Consider the following 22,770-nt stretch of genomic DNA (forward strand, 5'->3'; position numbering starts at 1 on the left):
ACTGGGATTTCCCTGTTCTAATGACAGCCCCACAGACTCTCCAAGAGACTCTTACGGTCATTGTCATGGACAATCTGGAAGTTCTTCACTGAGGCCTGAGTGACTCTCCCATGAAAGTTCAAAACATAGGATTGAGTATCATCATTCCAGACTGGAGCTTTGTTGTGTAGCTCAATGAGGTTCTCCAAGTTTTTGTTTTGCCACTTTGATAGCAGACTCTCATGTTCCTGTTCAGAAGAAATAAATATATTTATCAGATTTGGAATGGCTCTGCTTTTAAGTACTGCCTCTTTCAGGTATGTGCACTCTATCACTTGAAAGTCATTCCCATGTGTCTACTGAAAATATCCTATGAGTACCAGGCAGATACCTTTCCACGTTTCCAGTCCAAGGGTCTCTTTCCCCTCAATAAACTCTCATCATATCTCTACCCAAACATGAAAAAAAGAGAGAGAGAGAGAGAGAGAGAGAGAGCAAGTGTGAGCTCTACAGGTTACAGGTATTTATTTTTTCTGCAGACTATCACCCTGCTGGCAGGAATCATTTCCAAAACTCACATAAAGCTTTCTCCAACAGGATCCAACTTCCATTTCCAACTTTGTAACTTTTAAATTAGATGATTTTTCTTTTGCCTAACTCCAGAACTCCAGGCCCTAGAGAGTTTCAGTAGGAGTCTGAAGGCTACAGTGGGCTGTAAGTATGCCTTAAGTAGGTTCAATGTCATGCTACCTGATCTAGTAAGAGAAAAAAAAAGTAATGAAACAGATGAGAGGAAAAAAAAAAAGAGGTAAAACAACATATTATGTCTGACCAAAAGAGGGAATTATAAGGAGCTACAACAGTAGTGAGGAAAACATATGCTTTAATTTTAAAAGTTACGCAATGAACGAAATCAAGCCTGAAATAATATAAGCTAAAAAGCTATCAAAAAAAAAAGAGAAGAAGAAGAAGTTATTTAATAGGAAGGAGATAATCAGGAAACAATCTCTTACAGAGGTCTGGCTAGTAGGACTATGGCATATGTTTTAGTATTAGTGTATACAGATATGATAATCGATTTTCAAGGAATAATCAATTTTTATATTTTCGCTAAAGCTTATTGTTCAAGTTAATCTACTTACTTTGTATCTTCTTTATATATTTTATAAAGATTATAAAAGAACTTTGAGAATAGTTGCAAAACTGCGTTTAGAAATGTATTTTTTTTCTCCTTTAAAGTGGGGACAGTATTGTTTAACTGGTGGCATCGGACTACAGAGGGAAGCAAAACCAAAATGTCAAACTGCTACCCTGGCAGGCTTTGACAACTTTTCTGAACAACTTTGTATTTCAGCCTTGACCACTGCTACCATGCTTACATGCTAACAAAACATTAGGGAAAATGAAAGAGAAAAATAAAGGCAGGGCCATGAAATGGTTACAGTACTGTTTGATGGAGATGGAAATACCTATAAGATATGATTAATCAGTGACCATCTCCAGATTCAATTCTCCTGCCCATTCACAGAATTAATTTTTTCGAGACTCTTATGACTCCTAGTTTCCACTCTAAAAGAGTCTTTTCTCTCTTCTCATATCCACTCAAAACATTGCTGCAAATAGTATTTTCTAGCTTATAACATTGATCACTTCTCTCTATTTACTCTGTTCTTCTGCCACTGTCCTTTTCTTTATCACAACAAACATGAAATCCACACTAAGGGTTCTGAATCAGAAGTCTTTTCCATCCCATACTTTAAAACATTTTCAAATACACTTCTCATAGAATCACATAATGATTGAGGTTGGAAGGGACCTCTGGAGATCAACTAATGCACCCTCACCCCCCCCACTCAAACAGCATCACCTAGAGCTCATTCCCCAGGACCCTGTCCAGACATCTTTTGAGTAGCTCCAAAGACAGAGACTCTACAACCTCTCTCAGCAGCCTGTTCCAGTGTCTTGTCACCCTCACAATAAGAAAGTTTTTCCTTAGATTCCAACAGATCTTCCTGTGTTTTAGTTTGTGGCCATTGTACCATTGCCTCTCATCTTGTTGCTGGGCACTACTGAGAAGAGTGACCCCATCCTCTTTATACCCTCCCTTCAGGTACTTATACCTGTTGATAAGATCCTCCATCAGTCTACTCTTCTCCAGGCTGAACAGGCCCAGCTCTCGCAGCCTTTCTTCATACGACAGATGCTGCTGTCCATTAATCATCTTAGTAGCCCTTTGCTGGGCTCACTCCAGCAGCACCATGTCTCTCTTGTATCAGAGAGCCCAAAACWGGAAACAATACTCCAAGACATCCTCACTGGGGCTGAGGATCACCTCCCTCAACCTGCTGGCAACTCTCTGCCTAATGCAGCCCAAGATACCAATGGCCTTCTTGGCACATTACTGGCTCATGGTCACAGAATAACAGAATGKTTGAGGGTAGAAGGGAGATCTGGAGATCATCTAGTCCAACTCCTCTACTCAAGTAGAGTCACCTACAACATGTTAGACAGGATTTACCTCCAGATGGGTTTTGAGTATCTCCAGAGAAGGAGACTCCAAAACCTCTCTGGGCAACTCGGTGCAAGGCTCGGTCACTCCCACAGGAAAGAAGTTCTTCCTCACATTCCAGTGGAACTTCCCGTGTTTCAGTTTGTGCCCACTGCCTCTTGTCCTGTCGCATGGCACTACTGAAAAGAGTCCGGCCYTATCCCCTCGACACCCTCCTTTCAAATATTTGTAGACATTAATAAGATCCCGCTTCAGTCTTCTCTTCTCCAGGCTAAACAGGCCCAGCTCTCGCAGCCTTTCTCCCCTCATAGGAGGGATGCTCCAGTCCTCTGATCACCTTTGTAGCCCTGCGCTGGACTCTCTCCAGTAGCTCCATGTCTCTCTTGTACTGGGGAGCCCAGAACTGGATGCAGTACTCGAGATGAGGCCTCACCAGGGCTGAGCAGAGGGACAGGATCACCTCCCTCGACCTGCTGGCAACACTCTTCCTAACGCACCYCAAGAGACCACTGGCCTTCTTGGCCACAAGGGTACATTGCTGGCTCATGGTCAATTTGTCATCCACCAGCACTTCCACCCAGGTCCTTCTCCACAGAGCTGCTTTCCAGAAGGTCAGCCCCCAGCTTGTACTGGTGCATGGGGTTATTTCTCCCTAGGTGCAGGACTCTGCACTTGCCCCTGTTGAACTCTGTTGAGGTTTCTCTCTGCCCAGTTCTCCAGCCTGTCCAGGTCTCTTTGAATGGCAGCACAGCCCTCAGGTGTATCAGCCACTCCTCGCAGCTTGGTATCATCAGCAAACTTGCTGAGGAGGCACTCCGTCCCTTCATCTAGGTCAGCTTCTCCTCCGTGGCTCCTAGTTCCTTCTCCACAGAGGTGTTTTCCAGCAGGTCAGCACCCAACCTGTCCTGGTGCATGGGCTTATTCCTCCCTAGATGCAGGACCTTGCACTAGCCCTTGCTGAACCTCACGAGGTTCCCCTCTGCCCATCTCTTCCACCTGTTGAGGTCCCTCTGAATGGCAGCACAGCCCYCTGGTGCATCAGCCACCCTGGGATCCTCAGGGCTGGTCTCAGCAGTAAAGATTGAAGCAAAGAAGCCATGCAGTATCTCTGCCTTCTCTGTATCCTTCATCACCAGTGCCCTGCCCCATTCAGCCGCAAGCTCCCATTCGCCTTAGTCTTTCTTTTGTTGCTCTTGTGTTTAAAGAAGCCTTTCTTGCTATCCTTCACGTCCACTGCCAGATTAAACTCCAAATGGGCCCTGGCCTTCCTAGTACCATCCCTGCATACTCAAATGACATTCCTATATTCCTCCCAGGTGGCCCGTCCCTGTATGCTGTTAATTAGAAAATCTCCCACATCTATGAGAAGTCCTCACTGAATAGCCACCACAAAACTCCATCCTCCTCATTCCAATTTCTCAGTACTGTAATCCTCTTTTTCTGTGATTCCTACAAAGAAATTGACAACATTCTGATCACAAATGCAATTACACTCTTGCTACCACAACAAAATATTGCCTCATTCTTTCTGTGGGCTACTCTCCATTTATTATCCATTTCCTGTATATCATATTTGACTAAGAATTTAACCTCTTAGGAGGTGCAAATTTGTTCTGTGTTGATACAGCTCTCAGCTTAAGTGCCCTGTCCATGAGGAGGTGTTGTATCTTGTTGCTATTGCACCTACAATAGCTAAATAAGCAGCTAGATAAGGTCCAACTAAACAGCAAGTAAGGACACAAACACTATCCAAAAGGCTACAAATGAAGTAAAAAGGCAAGGACATTAACCAAGGCCTTTACATTGCACTGCAAAACGTTTACTGCCCATGAAACCTGCTAACAATATTTGCCATCAATAACCGTGCTCTGACAACCATAATTGTCAGTAGCAGCCAGATCTCTCGGAGAAAGTTTTAACCTCTTCCTCCAGACTGAAACATGATCAAACTCACATTTCGTGGCTGGATTGGAATTCGCTTATGATTCATGTTCATTCCTGGAATAATCACAGACATTTTCCTGGGGCCCTTGAATCCTAACACATTCGTTTCCTAAAAGACAAGGAAAGACATTATTTTGAGAAAATTAAATACTCCATCTCACAGAATGATAGACAGCAAGGCTGATTTGTTAGATTTGATTAGCTACAACTATACTAGCAGTTATCTAACTGCAGTTGTGTTTAAATGCTGAGAATAGCTGCCTCTCTCCGTTTTGAAAACTGTGTTAAAAGACATACACAGTACTACTTATTTAACTTGTAGCACACCTATATTCTTCTAATGAAACAATCATTGACAGTAAAATCAGACAAATTTGATCTCAGGCAAAATTTGTTTCACATGAGGCAAAAAGATGCCTAAATATTGCTAGTGAACAAGGCTTAAATGTGATAAAAATCCATAGGTCTTTTACTTCATCTATATCACTACCATTTAGGCTAGAATATTCCTGGAGAATGAACAACTTATTTATATTTAGGCTCTGTTATTTTTGTTTAAGAGTGTATCTGAAAGTGCAGTAAGAGACTACTGCAAGTGGATTGGGTATAGAACAAAGAAAAATGGTCTTTCTTGGTCTTCTCTAGTCATCCGTTCTGTTTAAGGTGCTCTATAGTATCACGTCAGTAACAACCTTTAAAATTCCCAAAGCACAGATTAAAAACAAACAAAATAACTCCCCCCAAAGGAAACAAAACCAGGCTCTTTTACAAATAGTGATTAATAGAAGTTATACAGCTTCTTCTAATGCGCTAGTGCATTTTACAGACAGAATAAGTCTTTGGAGCTGCAATCTCTAATATCTCATTTCAGAAAATCTAGGGATACGTACGAGAACCAGGGTACTGATTTTATTCATGTGTAAACTTTAATAATTTGATGTGGATAAAACATTGAAGACATTCAGAATTCTGAAAAATTGGTTTTATATTGTCTCCTCGTTTTAACATCTTTGCACAATTAGGCAGGGAAGTGAAGAATACTGTATGCAAAGAAAACATCCAGTGACACGTAAATAGGTTAGTACTGGAATCATCACATCTTTCTTTTTTTTCTTCTCCCCCCCCCCCCCCCTCAAAAGTGCTACTAAGACCATTAGCAAAAAGATCACAATCATGCTCCAGTAGACTAAGGCCCATTTAAATTTTTGCTGCTTTAACTATGGTAAAGACAAAAATCCCTCCACTTGGTTGGCTATCATTTAGTGCAGAATCTCAAGTTTTCCTCGCAGACCTCAAACTTCAGGACTGAAATATGAAACAATGTGGCTTGCGGATCTTAACATAATTCTAGAGTGATGTGGCTACAAATGCCTCCTCTCCCCATAGCCTGGATTGAGGTTATCCACAAGATCATAATAAGAAAATATCTTTAAGACACAGCTAGCAAATCTGTGGAAACATACCTTGCCTAACAATGTGCTGCTACTGAAATAATACCATCTCACTCCTATCCACTGCAATACCTTTAGTCCTGCCAAAATACCTCTCCTTCACATGGTACCACCAGTTCCTTCTCAATGTCCACCAGATACCAGCTGAGCAAAAAGGCAGATCATGCTGTGTCTGGCTCCACGTCAAGGATATGTTGGCTGGCCGCATGCCTGATGATGGTCAGTTAGCAAGGTTGTCAGAACAGATAATGAATGTGCTCACATCAGCAAATTTCCCTTAGTGAATATATTAGTTTGGGTCTCTCTCCTTCCTTCCCTACCCCAGCACTAATTTTTTTCATGAAACTTGGAACTTATGTTTGAGGCTTCTGCCCTTTGCTTAGTCTAGTTGAAATTGGTTGGCTAGTTCAAAAGTTAAATAGAAGAGGTTGCCAGGCAGCATGATTTTGTGAGCCTAGCTTCCTTGGAAGCCAGGCTGCCAAAAAAGGAAGGAGGGCAAAAGAGGAGAGACACTACTTACATAACAAATGGCTGCAAGCTCCTGTCGAGTATGAGCCTTTTCCACTAGATCTTGTGCCTTGACTGGGCTGACTCCATGATCATAGACTGTAAATTTAGTTCCCATGAGGTTTGATCTAATGTCAGGTAAGGGGAAGAAACAGAGAGAGAGATGTGTCAGTGGAAAATATTTGTCAAACTCTGAAGGTAGCTTGTGCACAGTGAAACCACTTACACATCTCCAGGCACTCCCATCTGAATCTTCCTATTGTCAGCTCACTAAGGAGCTTCAACAGAAGAGTCATAGTAAACTGTGCCTGTAACCTGTCCTGGAAAAGCATCAAGACAGGATTCCTTCTCTAAATTGCCATGTTGAATGGTAACTCTGAAAAAAGTTTGCCAACCCTGGTGAATACAGATTACATTAATCAGGATGAGGCAAGTTCATTCTCTCTGAATTGATACCAGACTGCTATTAACAATTCCAGCTCAGCTAAAATGAAAATCCAATCTTTTCTATTGCAGAAGCTATACATTTGTCTCTTTCATCTGTGGCTCTCACCTGAGTTTTCCAATAAAACTTTCCCCTTCCCGAGATAAGTCAGTTGGGTCAATAGATATGAGGTAATTGGACGTTTTGCTCTTTTTCCGCTTTCTCCCTGCAAGAAGGAATGTCTGGAAATACAAAACTTTGATCAAGACTAGAGTTTTCATAGAACTGGAACGCATAGTTAGGCATTGCTACCCAAACTCTCAGCTGCTTCCCCTCACTCATTCCCCTTTTTGGTCTGTGTTGTTACTACTGTCTCCATACTTTTGACCTGTTCCACAAGTGAACAGCCTGAAATCTTAACCCTCCAATCAATCCCCTCAACAGTCTAGATTCAAAGCAGCTGTAATTTTTTGGTCTTGCCTCCTTTTCTTCTGGAACAACTCACTCCTTTTTCTCTCCTTTATCCCTTATGTTTTTATACTTTTGTATTTCATCTTTCATTACACTATTGCTTCTAAACCTTGCTTAATGCCTTGCCAAATATAAGCCATTCTCATCAGCATGCTTTTTCTCCTCAGCTTCCAATTTCTTACCAATTTATCCACCGCTCCGTATTACAACAAAAATGGTCTGTGGTAGAAGTACAATAGCCAAGATACTGTGCCCTGATCTCAATACCTTTCTGTTGTCATCCCTTTCCAGATGCATGTAATAAGTAGGGAAGAAGCCCCGGTCCATTCCCTTCTTATCTCTAGTGATTCGACATTTTATTGTAATACCACGGGGTGCAGGGCGTAATGCAAAATCTTCCAAGTTCTCTACTTCTCCTAGCTGTGCATCTGCCTGAGAGGATGAAGTACAGGAAGCACCTGTTTCCTGTGGAAAAACCATCGTATTAGCAGATTAGTATCAGATCAGAGGCTCCGGTATTCCCCAAGAAAAGAAAGGTCAGTTGAAACAGAAGACCTGATGTTTCAAGAGGAAGATATTTGGGAAAGGGGAGTTTAGAAAGAAACCACCTGTGTTTCTCTGCTGAGAAATGTCCTGGCTGAAGACTTTTAACAGGTCTTTGAGGAGTAGCTGATTCACTGTCTTCTCTTCTTTACTGATGTTCCTCTATGCTTCTCCTTTGATCATTACTAGATCTTTGTTTAACTTGATGAGTCAGTCAGATAACCTGACAATTTTGACCTTTTTCTGCCTTCAGGAATGAGCACAATAACTACAGCAGTTGCAACTGCTATGTTTTAATATAGTGCTCAAGGTATGAGTACTAAAAAATAAGTATGTGTCCAGTCCTTATTGGAAATGGATTTCATGACACTTACTGCAGAAGATTTAAGRCTGGTTGCAGAACGAGGCCTCTCAGATTCAGGATATGGTGAATGAGATGCTGGTCTCTTACTACTTTCTTCATCATCTTCTGTGTCTTCCTCATCAAAATTCAAACTGCCTGAAATTCCTGTCAGAAGAGAGGATCAAGCAAGCAGCCTCTGAAAGAAGGCATCATGAATTCATGGAATCATTAATTCACATATGCCTCTTACAAAGCTGTTCTGCTCCTACYGTCATAATTAATCTCTGCTGTTCCAACTGCCTATTTTCTTCTTGTGGTATATTGCTTCCTGAGCCTTGTAATCCAAACCACTAGTGACGTTTTTCCACTACTCAGCTAATTAAGCAGCCGTCTGACTTTTATCACTACACATTTTACATGCTAACTGTATTGCTTAGTTTATGCTTTCGTTCATGATTGTGGTATATAACTAAAATAACTCTGGCTAAAGGAATTTAGAAAGAACACATTGTTGTTTGGTGTTTCCTTTCACTTGGAGTTGCATCATCTTGTTCTGTGATTTCCTTCCTACAATTTGGAATTTGGCTGTGAAATGGAAAAGCACATAAAGCATTACAGAATAGGAACAGCATCAGCTTGTTAATCTGAATTCTTTCCTGTGAAGCAATATTATAGCAGTATTCTAACATGGCACTGAATAGACAGGGCATTGATAGAAGTTCTCTGTCTCTGATGAAACAGAAAATATAGTCTTAACAACCATCCAATAAACATCACAAAGCACATTTGGAAAGAGGAAAGGCGTTAACCATAGTGCTCTGGCCAGTTTCAAAAGTCATTGTTTACATTCTACCTCCACTAATTTCCCCTAAAGCTTCTATTCAGATGTTCTATCCTGCTTCCTGTCCTAACTCTTGTATAATGTTGCTATCCATAGGTAAACAGCTGTTGCATCTGACAGCTGAAAGTATTTCTACTTATGGTAGTACCTTAATTCGTAAGGTGTTTTGGAAACATTCTGAGAGACAGGTTTTGCAAAATAAAGCAGGCTGTGTACCATATTATATGCAAGTCACTTATTTTGCTGCAAAGCGCTTGGGCAGCATGCAACAAAAAGGTTTCCTTTGGTACTGGCAGCAAATTAAGAAATTTGGCAGGCAGCAATGGACACTCCAATGTGAAACTACTTAATGAGACTGAGTAGTTTCAACTATTGAAAATAAAACTCCAAAACTACTGATCATGGTATCCTCTGATTCAGGAAGCATAACTTTCCTGAAGGTCTCCTCAACAGTTTAACAATTACTGCATTATTGACAATAAAAAGTCCCTCTGCTGTCATAATATTCAGGCATTATAGGCATATATACTATATCTGAAATAAAAATAATTTGAAATTTAGCAAAATGAAAAGTGTATTTTTTTGTGACTAACTTCATTGGAAAGGTTAGAAATAATACAAGATACACTGATAAAGCTTTAAAATATAACTAGTGCTCCAATTAATATCAGCATGTYAGAAAAAAAGGAGAAACTGCCATTCTGCGCTTAACTACACACTAGAGAAACTACTAGCTGTGTATGTAAAAGAAGGCCCTACAGACATTTGCTTCATGATCTCCAATTGCTTTTTTTAAATGAAAAAAAATATAAGTAGAAGAAACCTGAGAAAAAGAGCTCTGCCCTGTTATCTTACCTCTTTTCTGTAAGATTTCTTGCAGATCTGGTTTGCCTGCTGTTTCTGTTAGAGCCTCTCCATCATTTTCCTGATCTGCATTGTCTTCTGTTATGGAAGACTCAGTAGAGAGAGTTTGGAATTTGGTCTCTAAATCTTGCACTTCTGATTTCAGGAAAGCAGCTGGCCCATCAATGCCTGCAGGCCAAAATTAAGTGGAATTCAAAAGCCTAATTTTTACCTTTACAGAAGTGTCCCAAGATAGTCCCTCATTTTGCCTTCCTTTGCTCAAGCATCCCTTTAAACTACTGATTTATTTTTGTTCACCTAAACTTTGGTCAGGAAAATTGTGAGTAACTTACTTTAAAGATGTAATGCATCAGTTTCCCGCATTTATAAATATTGTAGTTTTTTTTTTTTAAGAAAACAAATAAACAAACAAGGGCTCGAACACTTAAGGCAAGTGGTATTACAGCTACTCTATGTTCTTTTTCTGTCTTGATATTCTGGTTCCTTGTTTGCTCCTGTAGCATTAAGTGGGTGCTCTACAGTGAACATCACAATTGATGTTATTAGATATCTACAGGCAGGATATACTATAAATAGATGATACCTACTTTTTTGGTAGAAATTAAAACACCAAGTTTAAACATACAACCCAGCTGTGGACTGCACTTCTTAATTGCAAGAGAGGTCTTGATTTCAGGGACTGGCATAATATTGGAAATATGTTTGTGGAGCACACAATATTTAAGTGTAGTTTCAGCTTTGAATTTCTTGGTTTCCTACTGTTTTTCATTTTAAAGCCATACTTACCTAGTTTATCTAGTCAAGAGATTTCCAAGAAGTTTAAAACTGTTACCACTTCTTAACAAAATTCGTTTGTGTAGGGGAAGCTTCAGAACTATGTAAGCAAGCGAGGAAATGGTCAGTTTTCATTTTTGTTCTGAAGGAATACTGCAGTTTTCTAATTTCAAAGTTAATCTAATCTTTTTTTCAGCTTGTTTTACTCTCTCTTTGACTTAAAGTGTCCTGTAACAGAAGCTTTCTCCAATCTGATTTTAAACACGTAAATGCTACTACCCACGTCACCACTATACTCCCCAAACTATGATCTTAAAAGAAATCTGAAGAACAAAACAAAACARAAAAAGATCTAATGTGATCTTCAAGCAAAGTAACACTTTTTGTTTGTTTTTAATTCTACTACTCTACGGCTGATATAATGGTGGTATTACAGCACCATGCATCTCAAAGTCATAGGATGCTTCCTATTAATTTCTTGATAGGCTGATGGGATCATGGCTCTCAAACTCTTTCCTGATACTTCCAGCAGAATGTAAGAGGYTTTATTGCCACTTTTTCTTTTTTTTTTCTTTTTCTCCTAAGACATGGAAGTCTTTAAGGTGTTACTCTTCACTCCTAATGGAATAATCTCCATGTTACTATAATGCTGAGACCACTGAGTCGTTGCCTTTGCCTCCCTGATATCTCACTGTGCTTATGACTTTCTGGACCACTACAGTTTGTTTGTTATGTTCTATTCTCTCACAAAAGCTCATAGAAATCAATAAATGAGATAAAAAAAAAAAACAGTAAGAATCTCATTTGGTATTCATAAGCCCTCTGTTTTGTTCTCATCTACTTTATCATTCAGTCATATTCAATCCTGAGAGTTCTGCCTTGAAGGATATGATAGGCATCCACTACTGGATTACTCTCCCTTCTTTATCCTGCTGCTTCTGAAAACTCTTACTCCAGATTCTTATACCTCTACCTTTCTAGAAGTTCCCAACAGAGTCTGGAAGTTTTTTAGCCTAACACAAGAGAGAGTACTCAAAGGCAGATGATTCTCAGCTGTCACAAAACTCATGGTTTTTGTTTGTTTTTACAGTTCAGTATTGCTCAACCATACTGCGTTACAATTCTACTTTTTTACATAGAGAGATGTGTAATCAGTCTTATTTCTCCCTGACCACTGTCACAGCAATGTAGGTGACTATCTCTGACACAAAATGCATAAACTGGCATTTTTGGAAAGTGTTGCAATCAGGATGATTACTTACCATGTAAGGTAACATCATTGTGGAAAGGAGTTGGGTTTTCTACTAAAGGAGTCTGCTCCTCACACCCTTTGGGCTTTGACTTGCGCAGCTTTGCCTCAGGATTTGGCTGTACCATCAAGGGATCAAGACGTTTCTTCCTCTGCTTCTTCTCCAGAAGAGCTCTCTGTGAAACAAAGAGCAAGCGTAAAATTGGAATGAGTAACCACATCCAGAGAGGCAGAAAGCATACTTCAGATATTGGCAAAGGCACATTATCAGTCAAGATCACTGATCAACCTAGAATGCTGTAATCTGACAGAAATCCTAGACACAGATATCACAATGTCTTTGGAGTGAGACACTGCCTTTGATTCTCCATCAGTGGTAGATGGGGATGAGGACATTTCCTCATTTTCTGGTCTATCCTGAGGCCATCAGCAAATAATCTTAACTCCTTTTATTCGGTCTAAACTGCACTAATCCTTAATACAACTACAGATAAATTCAGCAGTCATTTAGGAGCATTTCACAAAGTAAGTTTTACAATATGCAGMATATCCTTCTGATTTTCTTACTTTATGCATCATTCTTATTTAAGCTGATAGAGCAGATAAAACAGCTCACAAGGACTCTCCATTCTTTCCACTGCAGTTATGATTGGACTAAACATTCTGTCTTTTAGGACAACAACTTCTTGTGCATTTAGGAAATGGATAACTTTTCCTCACTCTTCAGTACAATTAAACAAACTTCATATTGAGAGAAATATGTTCATTATATTGCTATGATTTGATCTCCAAGACTATCAGGAAATGCCAGAGTAAAGATGACAGTCTTTGCCCCATGCATTACATGGGGACAGAGACTTACACTAGCACAAACCATTTCTAAAAACCCTTAACCAGGGCTCATTCATTCAGTTGACTTTGCTGCTGAAGTTATAAATGCCTTCACAATGCAGCAAAAGCAAGTCAAGATTTTTAAAAGGAAACAGCTTTTATCACAAAAGCTGTCACCTAATTGGGAGAACTCAYAACAGACAGCTCTAAGAAAATCATTCTCTGAGGTAAGAGATGGAGGTAAAGGTAAAATAAGTAAATTAAAAGGAAAAGAATAAAACAGATAATTCAGTCATTAATATTGGGCTCATTCAATGATAGGAAATCTGATCTGCCTTGCAAACATTTCATATGTAATTCACGAATGCAAGGAAATCCCCCTCCCTCCCCCCCCCAAAAAAAGTAAATCCGAATGTAAAAAGTAAATCCAAATGTCCAAATGTTAGCATTAAAAATGAAACAATACTTTTCCAACATGCATATAGATTTGATGTTCATTATTTCCCAGTAAATGAAAATAGAAACAACTTCTGAACATAAATCAAGGTAAATGGGCACATCATATCATTTTAAAGACAGCCCTGCTTATTCTTATAAGGTGTATGAAGGAGAGGGGAGAATCAGATTCCAATATTCTGTAATGCACCACTAGGCCAAACGTTGTGCAAGTCTCTTGCTGCAGGTGCAGTTTATCCATGCCTGCTTATTAGACACCTTAACATACAAATAATTTCTGAAACTTGTAATCTTTGGTACTGTTTGTTATTGCAGAATTATTTGCAATGGCTGGCCTGCATAGCAAAAGTTACATGGAATTTTAAAGAGATTAAAGCATTGGTCTGGAAGAAAGGAAAAAAAAAAAAAGCAGAAAAATTACAGTTCTTTGCAAACACTCATCACAAATCAAATTTGTTCTCTAGAAAGCTAGTCAGGCCCTATAGGAGAATTTCAGTCTATTTTATTATATTTTAATGCTAAGTGAAAAGTAAAAAATTCCATAATATTTTATAAATCTCTAGTAGTGGAAATAAAAGGAGAAGGGGAAACAAGAATTATCCTCAGACTAAGAATCTGAGAGAAATTGCTGCTACGGCTTCTCTACCTGGTAAATGGACAGACAAGAAGATATGGAGACATATCCTAAAGGCAGTAAAAAAGTGCCTAACTGGAAATCAAAATTGGGGTCAATACAGAATAAATAGTTTTAAAGAACTACTTTATTAATTATTAAATTATATTTTTGAAACATCTTACTGCTCATTGGTCCAGTAATTTTTTTCTTATTATAGTACATTCTGTTTTATCAAAAAGATTCCAGGACTCTTCTTAAGAAAAAACAGGCTTTGGGCAATAGGATCATACAGAAACATAAACTTTATTCTTGGTAGATGAGACTGACCTTCATTTAGGAAGAGCTTCAGGATAACCAAAGGGGTAAAATATGATAGTTATTTGATTTGTTTTAGAAAGGTTTCTCTCTACTACTTTGCTTGTTTGAGATGTAGAAAATCTGCTAGCCAACTGACAGGATGGTTGGTAGCAGTTCACTCTGTCTACACATGATGGCATAGCAGCTTTACCTTCAGACTTGTGTTCTTTTGAAACATAGTCCACTAAAATGGAATCAAAATTAAAAAAAAAAAAAAGTATTTCATTTTGGCTACTAACCAGGCTTTTCCTCCAGCTCTGTATTACATTAAAAATTCATATAGTATTACAATTAAAAAATTCAAATAGTTCAGAGGTACGGCACAGGAACATGTAATCCATTAAATTAGTAACAGATACTGATTGTCATGATTCATTTTGTGAACTCCATGCATTAAAAATTCTTYAAAAACATTTTCCCTGCATCACAGAGAAAAGCATAATGTCAGACGTTTAAATAGTTGGATTTTAACAAACTGAAACCAACAACACTGGTTCTAACAAATTTTCATCAAGATGAAAATTCCACAGCTAGTTTGGTATTCTTTGTATAACTGTGATCAACAGTAAGATGGCACACAGGAAGACTCCAACCCCTGCATCACTGAGGATGCAATATTATGGCATGGTCCTACCTCAGTAGGCCATGCGTCCTAGATCCTAGTTCTGAAACCTCTTCACTACTCTTTCAGATAGTCGCCTACCCTAAATTCATATTGAGGCAGCAATGATAACACCAGTGATGATGGCATTAATGAAAGTTACTGCCAAGAGCAAGTGTCAAACTAGAGGCATTCCGAAACATGCCATTGCTTCTCCCTCTCCACCCATGTGGACATGGCAGCAGTGCAGTTTGGGTTTCAGATGCCTTACAGTGCACAGAGAAACTGGTTCTGCTGCAGAGGAAGAAAGCACTGCCTGAGCAGCCACCCACTTTCTCCTCCAAGAAAAAGGCAGTAGGCTAGACAAAAACATCGTGGCAGACAGATTTGGCCCACAAACGAAATTTGATGTTATACATTATTATAAACAATATTTTACATCAGTTTCCAAACCCATCAAAAAGACAGATGGCAGACATACACCTTTGTTGTGGCAAATGCTTATTCCAGATTCTCAGTGTGGTGAAAGGTTCTAAACATGATGATGTTGGATTGCAGCATTTTGCAACTTTTATCCTAGTTCCTACAAATATTTAAGAAAATTCAATTAAGTAGGGCATTAGCTACGACCAGCAATTAGTCCATCATGGAGCCTGCTAGTGATCTGCCTTTAATCTCTGTGTTTCTTCAGAAATCATGGTATTATTCAAGAAAAATTTAAGAGCAAACTTCCAAAGTTAACATTCAAACCTGAATATACAATCACAAATGACAGACTGTTAGCATTTCTTGCCAAATCTCATTTGCAAGGTGTGTACATGGGGGGAACAGGATGGGTTTAAAATATGCTTTTAGTGCAAATCTGTAGTCRTCAGTTTTGCAAATGATTGCAAACTTAACCAAATCTAAAAAGCCTGAAACAAAACTGCAGACTGGTATGAATTATTTAAACTCACCTTTTTACGGTGCAACTGACAGCTGCTTCAAGGGAATTCCACCTAGCCCAGCAGCAGTGTTGGTAGAAAAGTGATGCATCTGCGTGACAAGCTCCGAAACTGGACATATATCTGACCATAGTACCTAGCAGTAAGAGCCTGTGGTTGCTCGTGACTCAAGACACCAATCCTGAAAATAACAGCCAGGTTCTATCACCAAGCGCTCCAACCATCTTTATTTTTTGATTTTACTACTGAATGGTATTTGGCACTGTATGCTCTTTCACAGATTACTTGAATCTTTTCTGAAACTACTGCTTTCTATTCAATGTCGTTAACGAATGTTACTCRAAGGCCTACAGGTAGAAGAATTATTCTGATTTTCATGGATATGACCAGAAATGCACTTTACTCCTTGATTCTGAAGTGTTTTTCTATATATATATACATATAGGTGCTTCTTTAAAAGCTGGCAATAAGTCCAAAGACTTAAGTCAAAGCTATGCAAATTCAGACAAGAAATAATGAACGAGTACTGGTGAAGAGGGTTATTAACCACTAGAACAGTTTCCTAAAGACTTCTATGTCTGGATYCAAAAATTCTCAGTTGAGACAGAAGGTCTTTTCTAAAAAATATACTTTAATTCAAACTCACCTTTATGTTCTATCTAGTTGAACTGTATGTAATTCAGCTTACTGCAAGATGCACTGTTTTCTGTGAAATGGCCAGCCTGATAATTGTAATAACCTTACATCTCAAGACTTCTAATCGACAAGCATTTAAAATGTCACAGAAGCAGAATATTAAGGATGCATACATTATGACTTCAAAGAATATGGTGATCTAAGCAGTCAGTAAACAGCACAGCACTCAGCTGCTTTAAAAACAGAAACACTTTACCCAATACATGCTAAATGCTTGGCTGTAAATTTATTCTTAGAGAGGGAAAAAAAAAAGGTAGAAAGATGTTGGAAGTCTGTCTCAACAGCAGTGTTAAGCAAATCTTTTTATAGCTTAAGAAACATTTTTCTTTGATGATTAAACTGCATAACTCCCTACAGAGAGTTTCCTCTCTTTTGACTGATTCCTGCCTTGTAGTGACTCAATCTCAATGAAATGAGTTTCTATATGAAGCATAAATGTATCAAAGAAATCAAGCCTACCAATCATGGCAAGGATGATTTTCAAACAAAGAAAAGCCAGGAAAATCTTTAAGGAGAAGGGTTAGCAATTAGTTCTGCTTACATGCAGAATGCTTATCAAACATTTTTGATCACATCACCTCCAGTTCTCAAGTCTCCAAGACATTGATTCTGAATCCACATACAGCCTTAAATGTCACAGAATGGGGGCTGGATTCACTGCAGCCACACATCTTATGTAGTTCTAGGTAAAATATTACAAAGTAGATAACAACAGGCCAGGCTATCATGAGGAATAATGGGGGAGAAAGGAGAGCAAGTACAATTTCATCTCCTCCCTACTTAGAAAAAGGGGGTGGCTAATGTTTGTTTTGCTATGCTGATTCTTGCCAGCTTCTGCACAACCATTTACCTGATTTTCTAGTCTCAGTTGTCGTAGTTTCATGCTTTCATCCTCAAAGATTCTGAAAAACAGAAAGAAAAAAATAATTATTGTTAGTAGGTAGCCTGCATTATAAGAGTACCAAATTTATGGACTACGACAACTTTACCATCAAGACTTTAAACAACTGTAAGACATAGTATCTACCCCACAGGGAGATAAAGTTACAAAAATTTGAAGAATAAAACATACTTCATACTGCATGATAAATAGTACCAAATTATGACTTAATCATCGTAGTAAACTGTTCTGAAAATACTTGATAAGCAAAGAAAAAAAAGTGTCACTGCTGATGGATGGATTATGAACCAGTAGGTAGGTGGGCTATGAGACAATTTACATCTAACACTTAATACAGCTCAAAGTAATTCACTAAAATCTCTGTTCCCTCATAAAATACCCAATTCCAAACTAACTTAAAATTTGAGAGTTCCTCTTGACTAAATCCTATACCAATTTTTCCTCCCACCAGAATTGCCAAAATTACTGTTAATAACCCAATAGAATCTCTATTTATACCACCTGATATTAATTCGCACAAACGGAAAAAAATAATTATTTCATTATTAAAGCATTTTATAACTGACTTTCACAATAGCTGTAGTTTTTGACCCCAAGACATATTCCATATAGAGTTCCCACTTCCTTTTTTTATGATAAGGAAGCATTACATAAAGAGCAATTTAAAGCACCCTACAAAAGAGAAAGGTTAATTGACAAGTAAGCACACATTCTGCCTACTACAGTTGTGCACCTTTCTCCCACACTGGGAATTTGACATCTCTTGAAGTGGGAGAACCTTAATACCAGAGAAAGAAGATACTTACGCAAGAAACATTATATATTTTACCAATGCTAAGTAGAAAAGCAGGGCCAGCCAAAGTTCCTATTTAAACAGGAAATTCCCTGTTTGGTTGAGGCACATAGAAGTGACGAGTGACGAGATGTCACAAACTGCAAATGTTGCTGAATATAATCCCAACATGGAAAACAGTAGAGAGAGGGAAGGAGAGAAGGAGGTAGCAAGGGTGCCATTTCTACAGAACACATGACATGAAGCATGGATCACAGCATACAGTGATAATGAGAGAAGAAAGGCCCCATTAATCCCTACTAAATCTGTATCTGACTTAACTTCCAGTCAGCTAAGCAAATAGACACAGCAACAGCTCCAAGTTTCTTACTAGCAGTTTACCCTCTACAACACGGTCCCTGTCCTGAATGCTGAAGTGTGCAGCTCTGGAGTTGCTGACCAGAGCAAAATTTTGTTATTAGCACATTGCAAGTAACACTTTAAATACTCTAAAATTGATGCTTACTGCCCAACTAATGGTATTTTAGAAGGAGGTCACAACTGTCATCGTTTTTAACATTAATTTTTCCCTGTTTCTAGAATTTTTTTCTAATGTTTTTAAAGTGTTATCAATCAAGAGGTCTAGAAACTTGAAAGCACCTCAGTTTTTAAAACTAACTTTATTCCCCAATGAGCCAATAATAGGCAGCACCTGGGATTCAAAGGCAAAGGAGGGCCTGAAAAAAATATCTGTCCTGAAGACTTTCAGAGAGCTAGTGAGTGTCCTTGCAGCAACAGTTACAGTGATAAACTTCTCTCTATCTCAAGAGTCCATCGTTTAAGCAAGAAATACAGACAGATGCATTTTTACTGAGTGCAGCAAGATAAACATTAGTTGCCACATGAAACCGGAATGTAAGTTTAAAATGTGAAATGTTCTTTATATAAAAGCATAGATGATGGAAAAGGATACTTCTGGCATAAGCAGAATGTTTGACAGTTTCAGTTAAAATATTCATGACAAAACAAGAAAGAGACAAGGCAGTACTGACTTAAAAAACAGATGACTTTAACTGCTATCAAAAGTTTGTTATAAAGTGATATATGTACCATGGATCAATATTAGATTATGGACACATTCTCATGTAATTAAAAAGAACCATAAAGTTGTACTCTGCAGATACAAACTAGCTTCTGTATTTCTGTTACTTTTCCTCTGGCAACAGAAAACACACCCTCAGTGTCTTTTCCTCTCTCCTTAAAAGGGGGGGGGGACTACCATTTTTGGAAATAAGGTTGCAAATTTTCCTTTTTACCTAGATGACAACAAAATATTAACATACAGAATATTAAAATTCCCATATAAGACTTGTAGATATCCTTAGTGAAAATTCAAATGATTGTCATGCATTTTTGAATTATTTTCTTTGTTCACTGGAATAAAATTATAACTTCAAAGACAGGTCTGAAGATTGTAGGAACAGGATCATAATGCAGATTGTATAATGCTTCACTTTTAACCACTTAATTGTGACTCAAATTGGTCCCAATATAGGAAGACTAACGGGTCACAATGTCTCCATGTTGTTCCAGCAAAGGTCACTAAACTTTTTGAAGACAAGTAGAATCTGCATTTTCCGTATATAAAGCTACACAAAAAGTGACTGCACAGTGAATGGAGATTCCCATTCTCCCTTGAAAAGATAGAAAGAGAAGACAAAAGCAAAAGAAAAAAAAAAAAGGCCTCTTGAATACTTCTTAGAGAACAAAAGGTGGCCATTCTCCTTTACAATTTTCTGTTGAACACAGACTAAAAACATCTCCTAGCACGCCACAAACTAAAAGAAGCCAGTAATTCTCCCTGTAATACAAGGATCTACATAGGATCAAAGTAAGAAGGAAATAAACAAACACACCTTCCTTCCAGTACTTAATCATCAGGAAAGTAACATAACAGCCAGTCAAAGGAGCCCCCCCAGCACCACCACCACACACACACTTCAAACGTTTTCTGCCTGCCACCAGTGGAGATGGTTGTTACTGACCTTCCAGGAAAACGCTGTGCAAGAGGCACACCCACAGCTCAGCGGTGAAGAACACAAGCACAGCTGCCGGTTACAGCAAGAATCCTCCTGCGGAGGGACTACACAGAATAGCACATCTAAGTGCTCTCCGGTCATGCCTGCATAAAAGCACAGCACTGTTCACTATGCTCTTTTCTCTTTGCTGGATTTATGTGCAGGAAGAGGAGTTAAATATGCACTGGGAACGGAGAAAAATACCATTTCCGTAGATACAACAATACGGTTGGGGCGAGGCAGGGTTGGAACAGTCCATTTACCCTTGATAAATATGAACTGAAAATATTCAAATAACCTGTCACGATTTTCCTACCTATTATAGTGGAGAATAGACTACCCAACACCTCAGCCATCAATTCCTTTGCTATGCTTAGTTGAATCCACTACCTCTCCTGTGGCACATGCAGCAAAAAACAAAGCCATGCAAAGAATAACATAGTAGTGAAGACTAATGGTTACCCAGCATATAGAATACAAATGCAATGGGAAGGCAACTGTTTAACAAAAATACTCAATAGAGAAGATACAAAAACATGTTTGAATACTAAATAGAATAGTGAGAGAATGGCATTCAGATCTATTTCTCACGACCTTTCCAGGTTCACCATAATCCAAGATGAAGTGAAATGCTCTCTTTTTAACTAATTGCATCTCAGATTCCTACTGAAATCAAAATTAGCCAGGTTTTTATATCATAAGCAGCAATTAAAGTGTTGCAGTAGGAATACGAATGACAAACTTGTTAATTATAAAAGAAATAAATTCAAGTTATTTGGTCATTCCTAACCATTTTCAAAACACCAAACTAACTGCAATGAAGAGATAACTCACATTATTTAATAAACATTCACCTATAATTAAAATTCAATTTTTATGCAGTTTGTATGCTTTTCACTATTGTAAAAAAGGCATCGCATATCTATTGACAGCTCTTTTAGAGTGATGTATGACTTTTTCCTTAAAAAAAAAAAAAAAAAAAAAAAAAAAAAAAAAAAAAAAGAAGGAAAGAAAAGACTCCAGTTTTGTAATGAGCAACTATGTTGAAAAGCGTAAGTGCAGATTGGCAGAGTTAACACACTTTCCTTCCAACTTTCCTATGTTCCTGAATATATTAGACTTGAAAAACCAACAGAGTTATAATCTAAGCACTTGGGAATAATTAGCCACATGAGCACTGAATCAATGAAATACAAAATCACAGTATGATATCATTCTTTGAATAATGAAATACTCTGACATTAAAAGAAGAGAATAGAAAACACAGGGTAGGAAAAATGGGAAGTCAGTGAGAATCAGAAAATTTCCAGCCTGAGGGCTGCACAACATAAAGGACTCCGAAGAATTGGAATGACTTCAGCAGAAAGCAGAAAAAAATGGCTGAGGACTGAAAAATATACCTTCCAYGGATATAAAGCCAGAAATGGCTATTAAGAAAGCAGAAGACAACAAAATCCAGTCAGAGGAAGCTGAAGTTAAACAAAATCAGACTGCAAATACAAGTTACATTTAACACTATGGCTAATTAACCATTGGAATACCGCATGGAGCTGAGGATTTTCAACAGAAAACAATATCCTTTAATCAGGGCTGAATATTATTAGCCTAAAAACACTGCTGTCACAAAGGAACACTGATCTACCTCAGATTACAGGTGTGGTTATCCCAGATGGAAATGCAAAACACTTTTTTTGCAGGTTATATCAAGGGATCAATTAAGTTCACTTTTGCATGCTGACTGTTGAAGCTAAGAGGCAAATCTACAGTCGTTTATACGGGGAACTGGCTAGGTAAAGAACTGCCTGGTTGCAGCTGTGAGAGAGAGGCAGCAAGCCAGAGGAAGTGAGTAAAGCCRTTGGAAGAGCAGCCTTTAGAAAGAAAATGCTCCACATGATCCAGAATTCACTGGAAAAACAGGTTTGAAATACATTAAACAATGGAAAACTTGACGATTGCTTTTCCAGAAGTTCACTGAAGAAACATCCTATTCAGTTTCTCTTCCTAAGTACTCAATGTAGCAGGGCATTGCAGATCAGCAACAACTAAAACAACTCTTCCCTTTCTCTTCTTTTTCTTTCTTTCTTTCTTTCTTTTTTTTTTTAAGCTATTCTATAGCTCAAGTAGCTACATGCTTGATAAATAATTCAAAGAATAAAGTTCTCTGGTCTCTCTTAAACAGAAGATCAGAGTAGAGGGCAGAAACAGAAACCATCCCAGCTTTAAAACAGAATCAGACATGAGAGAAGATTTATTTATTTATTTATTTAAGAAACTGTATTCTAAGCTTAATCTCAGCATACATTGACACTATGTACACACTGAATTCTTGGTGAAAGAAATTCAAGCACTATCACCTGTTTTTACACTGTTGTAAGTTATTAAAAATTCTGATACTCTGAAGTTTGGCATTCAGGGAAAGTCTCTAGTATAAACTTATAGCTCATTTTGAGTTGACTAGAAGTCATGTTTACTGTGTCTTGTTACACACAAGCCTGATATTTTGCATCAGTCTGTCACTTAAATCCTTCTAGGCCTTGGTCTCAACTGACACACTCTTTCAATATTGATGTAAATATTAGCCTGATTCTAAATAAAGATCCTTACCTTTTTAACTGTTTC

The 22,770-nt window shown here is 38.2% G+C and overlaps 1 protein-coding gene across 7 annotated transcripts in view; it reads right to left on the reverse strand.

The window, feature by feature from the left end:
* The window catches only part of TULP3 (TUB like protein 3), a 36,695-nt gene that overhangs the window by 4,406 nt on the left and 9,519 nt on the right, over positions 1-22,770 (reverse strand). For all 7 annotated transcript variants that reach the window (XR_014895061.1, XR_014895063.1, XR_014895059.1 and 4 more), the window contains exons 2-10: positions 17,251-17,302; positions 11,913-12,075; positions 9,868-10,044; positions 8,203-8,336; positions 7,553-7,750; positions 6,944-7,056; positions 6,404-6,518; positions 4,443-4,541; positions 56-227 (exon numbers count right to left, since the gene is read on the reverse strand). Coding sequence is in view for 1 of the 7 variants with exons in the window: in XM_085298843.1 (XP_085154969.1) it covers positions 56-227; positions 4,443-4,541; positions 6,404-6,518; positions 6,944-7,056; positions 7,553-7,750; positions 8,203-8,336; positions 9,868-10,044; positions 11,913-12,075; positions 17,251-17,302 (1,223 nt within the window). In the remaining 6 variants the exon portion in view is untranslated. The remainder of the gene's footprint in view (positions 1-55; positions 228-4,442; positions 4,542-6,403; positions 6,519-6,943; positions 7,057-7,552; positions 7,751-8,202; positions 8,337-9,867; positions 10,045-11,912; positions 12,076-17,250; positions 17,303-22,770) is intronic.

The sequence above is a fragment of the Rhea americana genome, unplaced genomic scaffold, assembly GCF_003343005.1.
Source record: "Rhea americana isolate MKP2758 unplaced genomic scaffold, rheAme1 scaffold_142, whole genome shotgun sequence".
Taxonomy (NCBI): Eukaryota; Metazoa; Chordata; class Aves; order Rheiformes; family Rheidae; genus Rhea; species Rhea americana.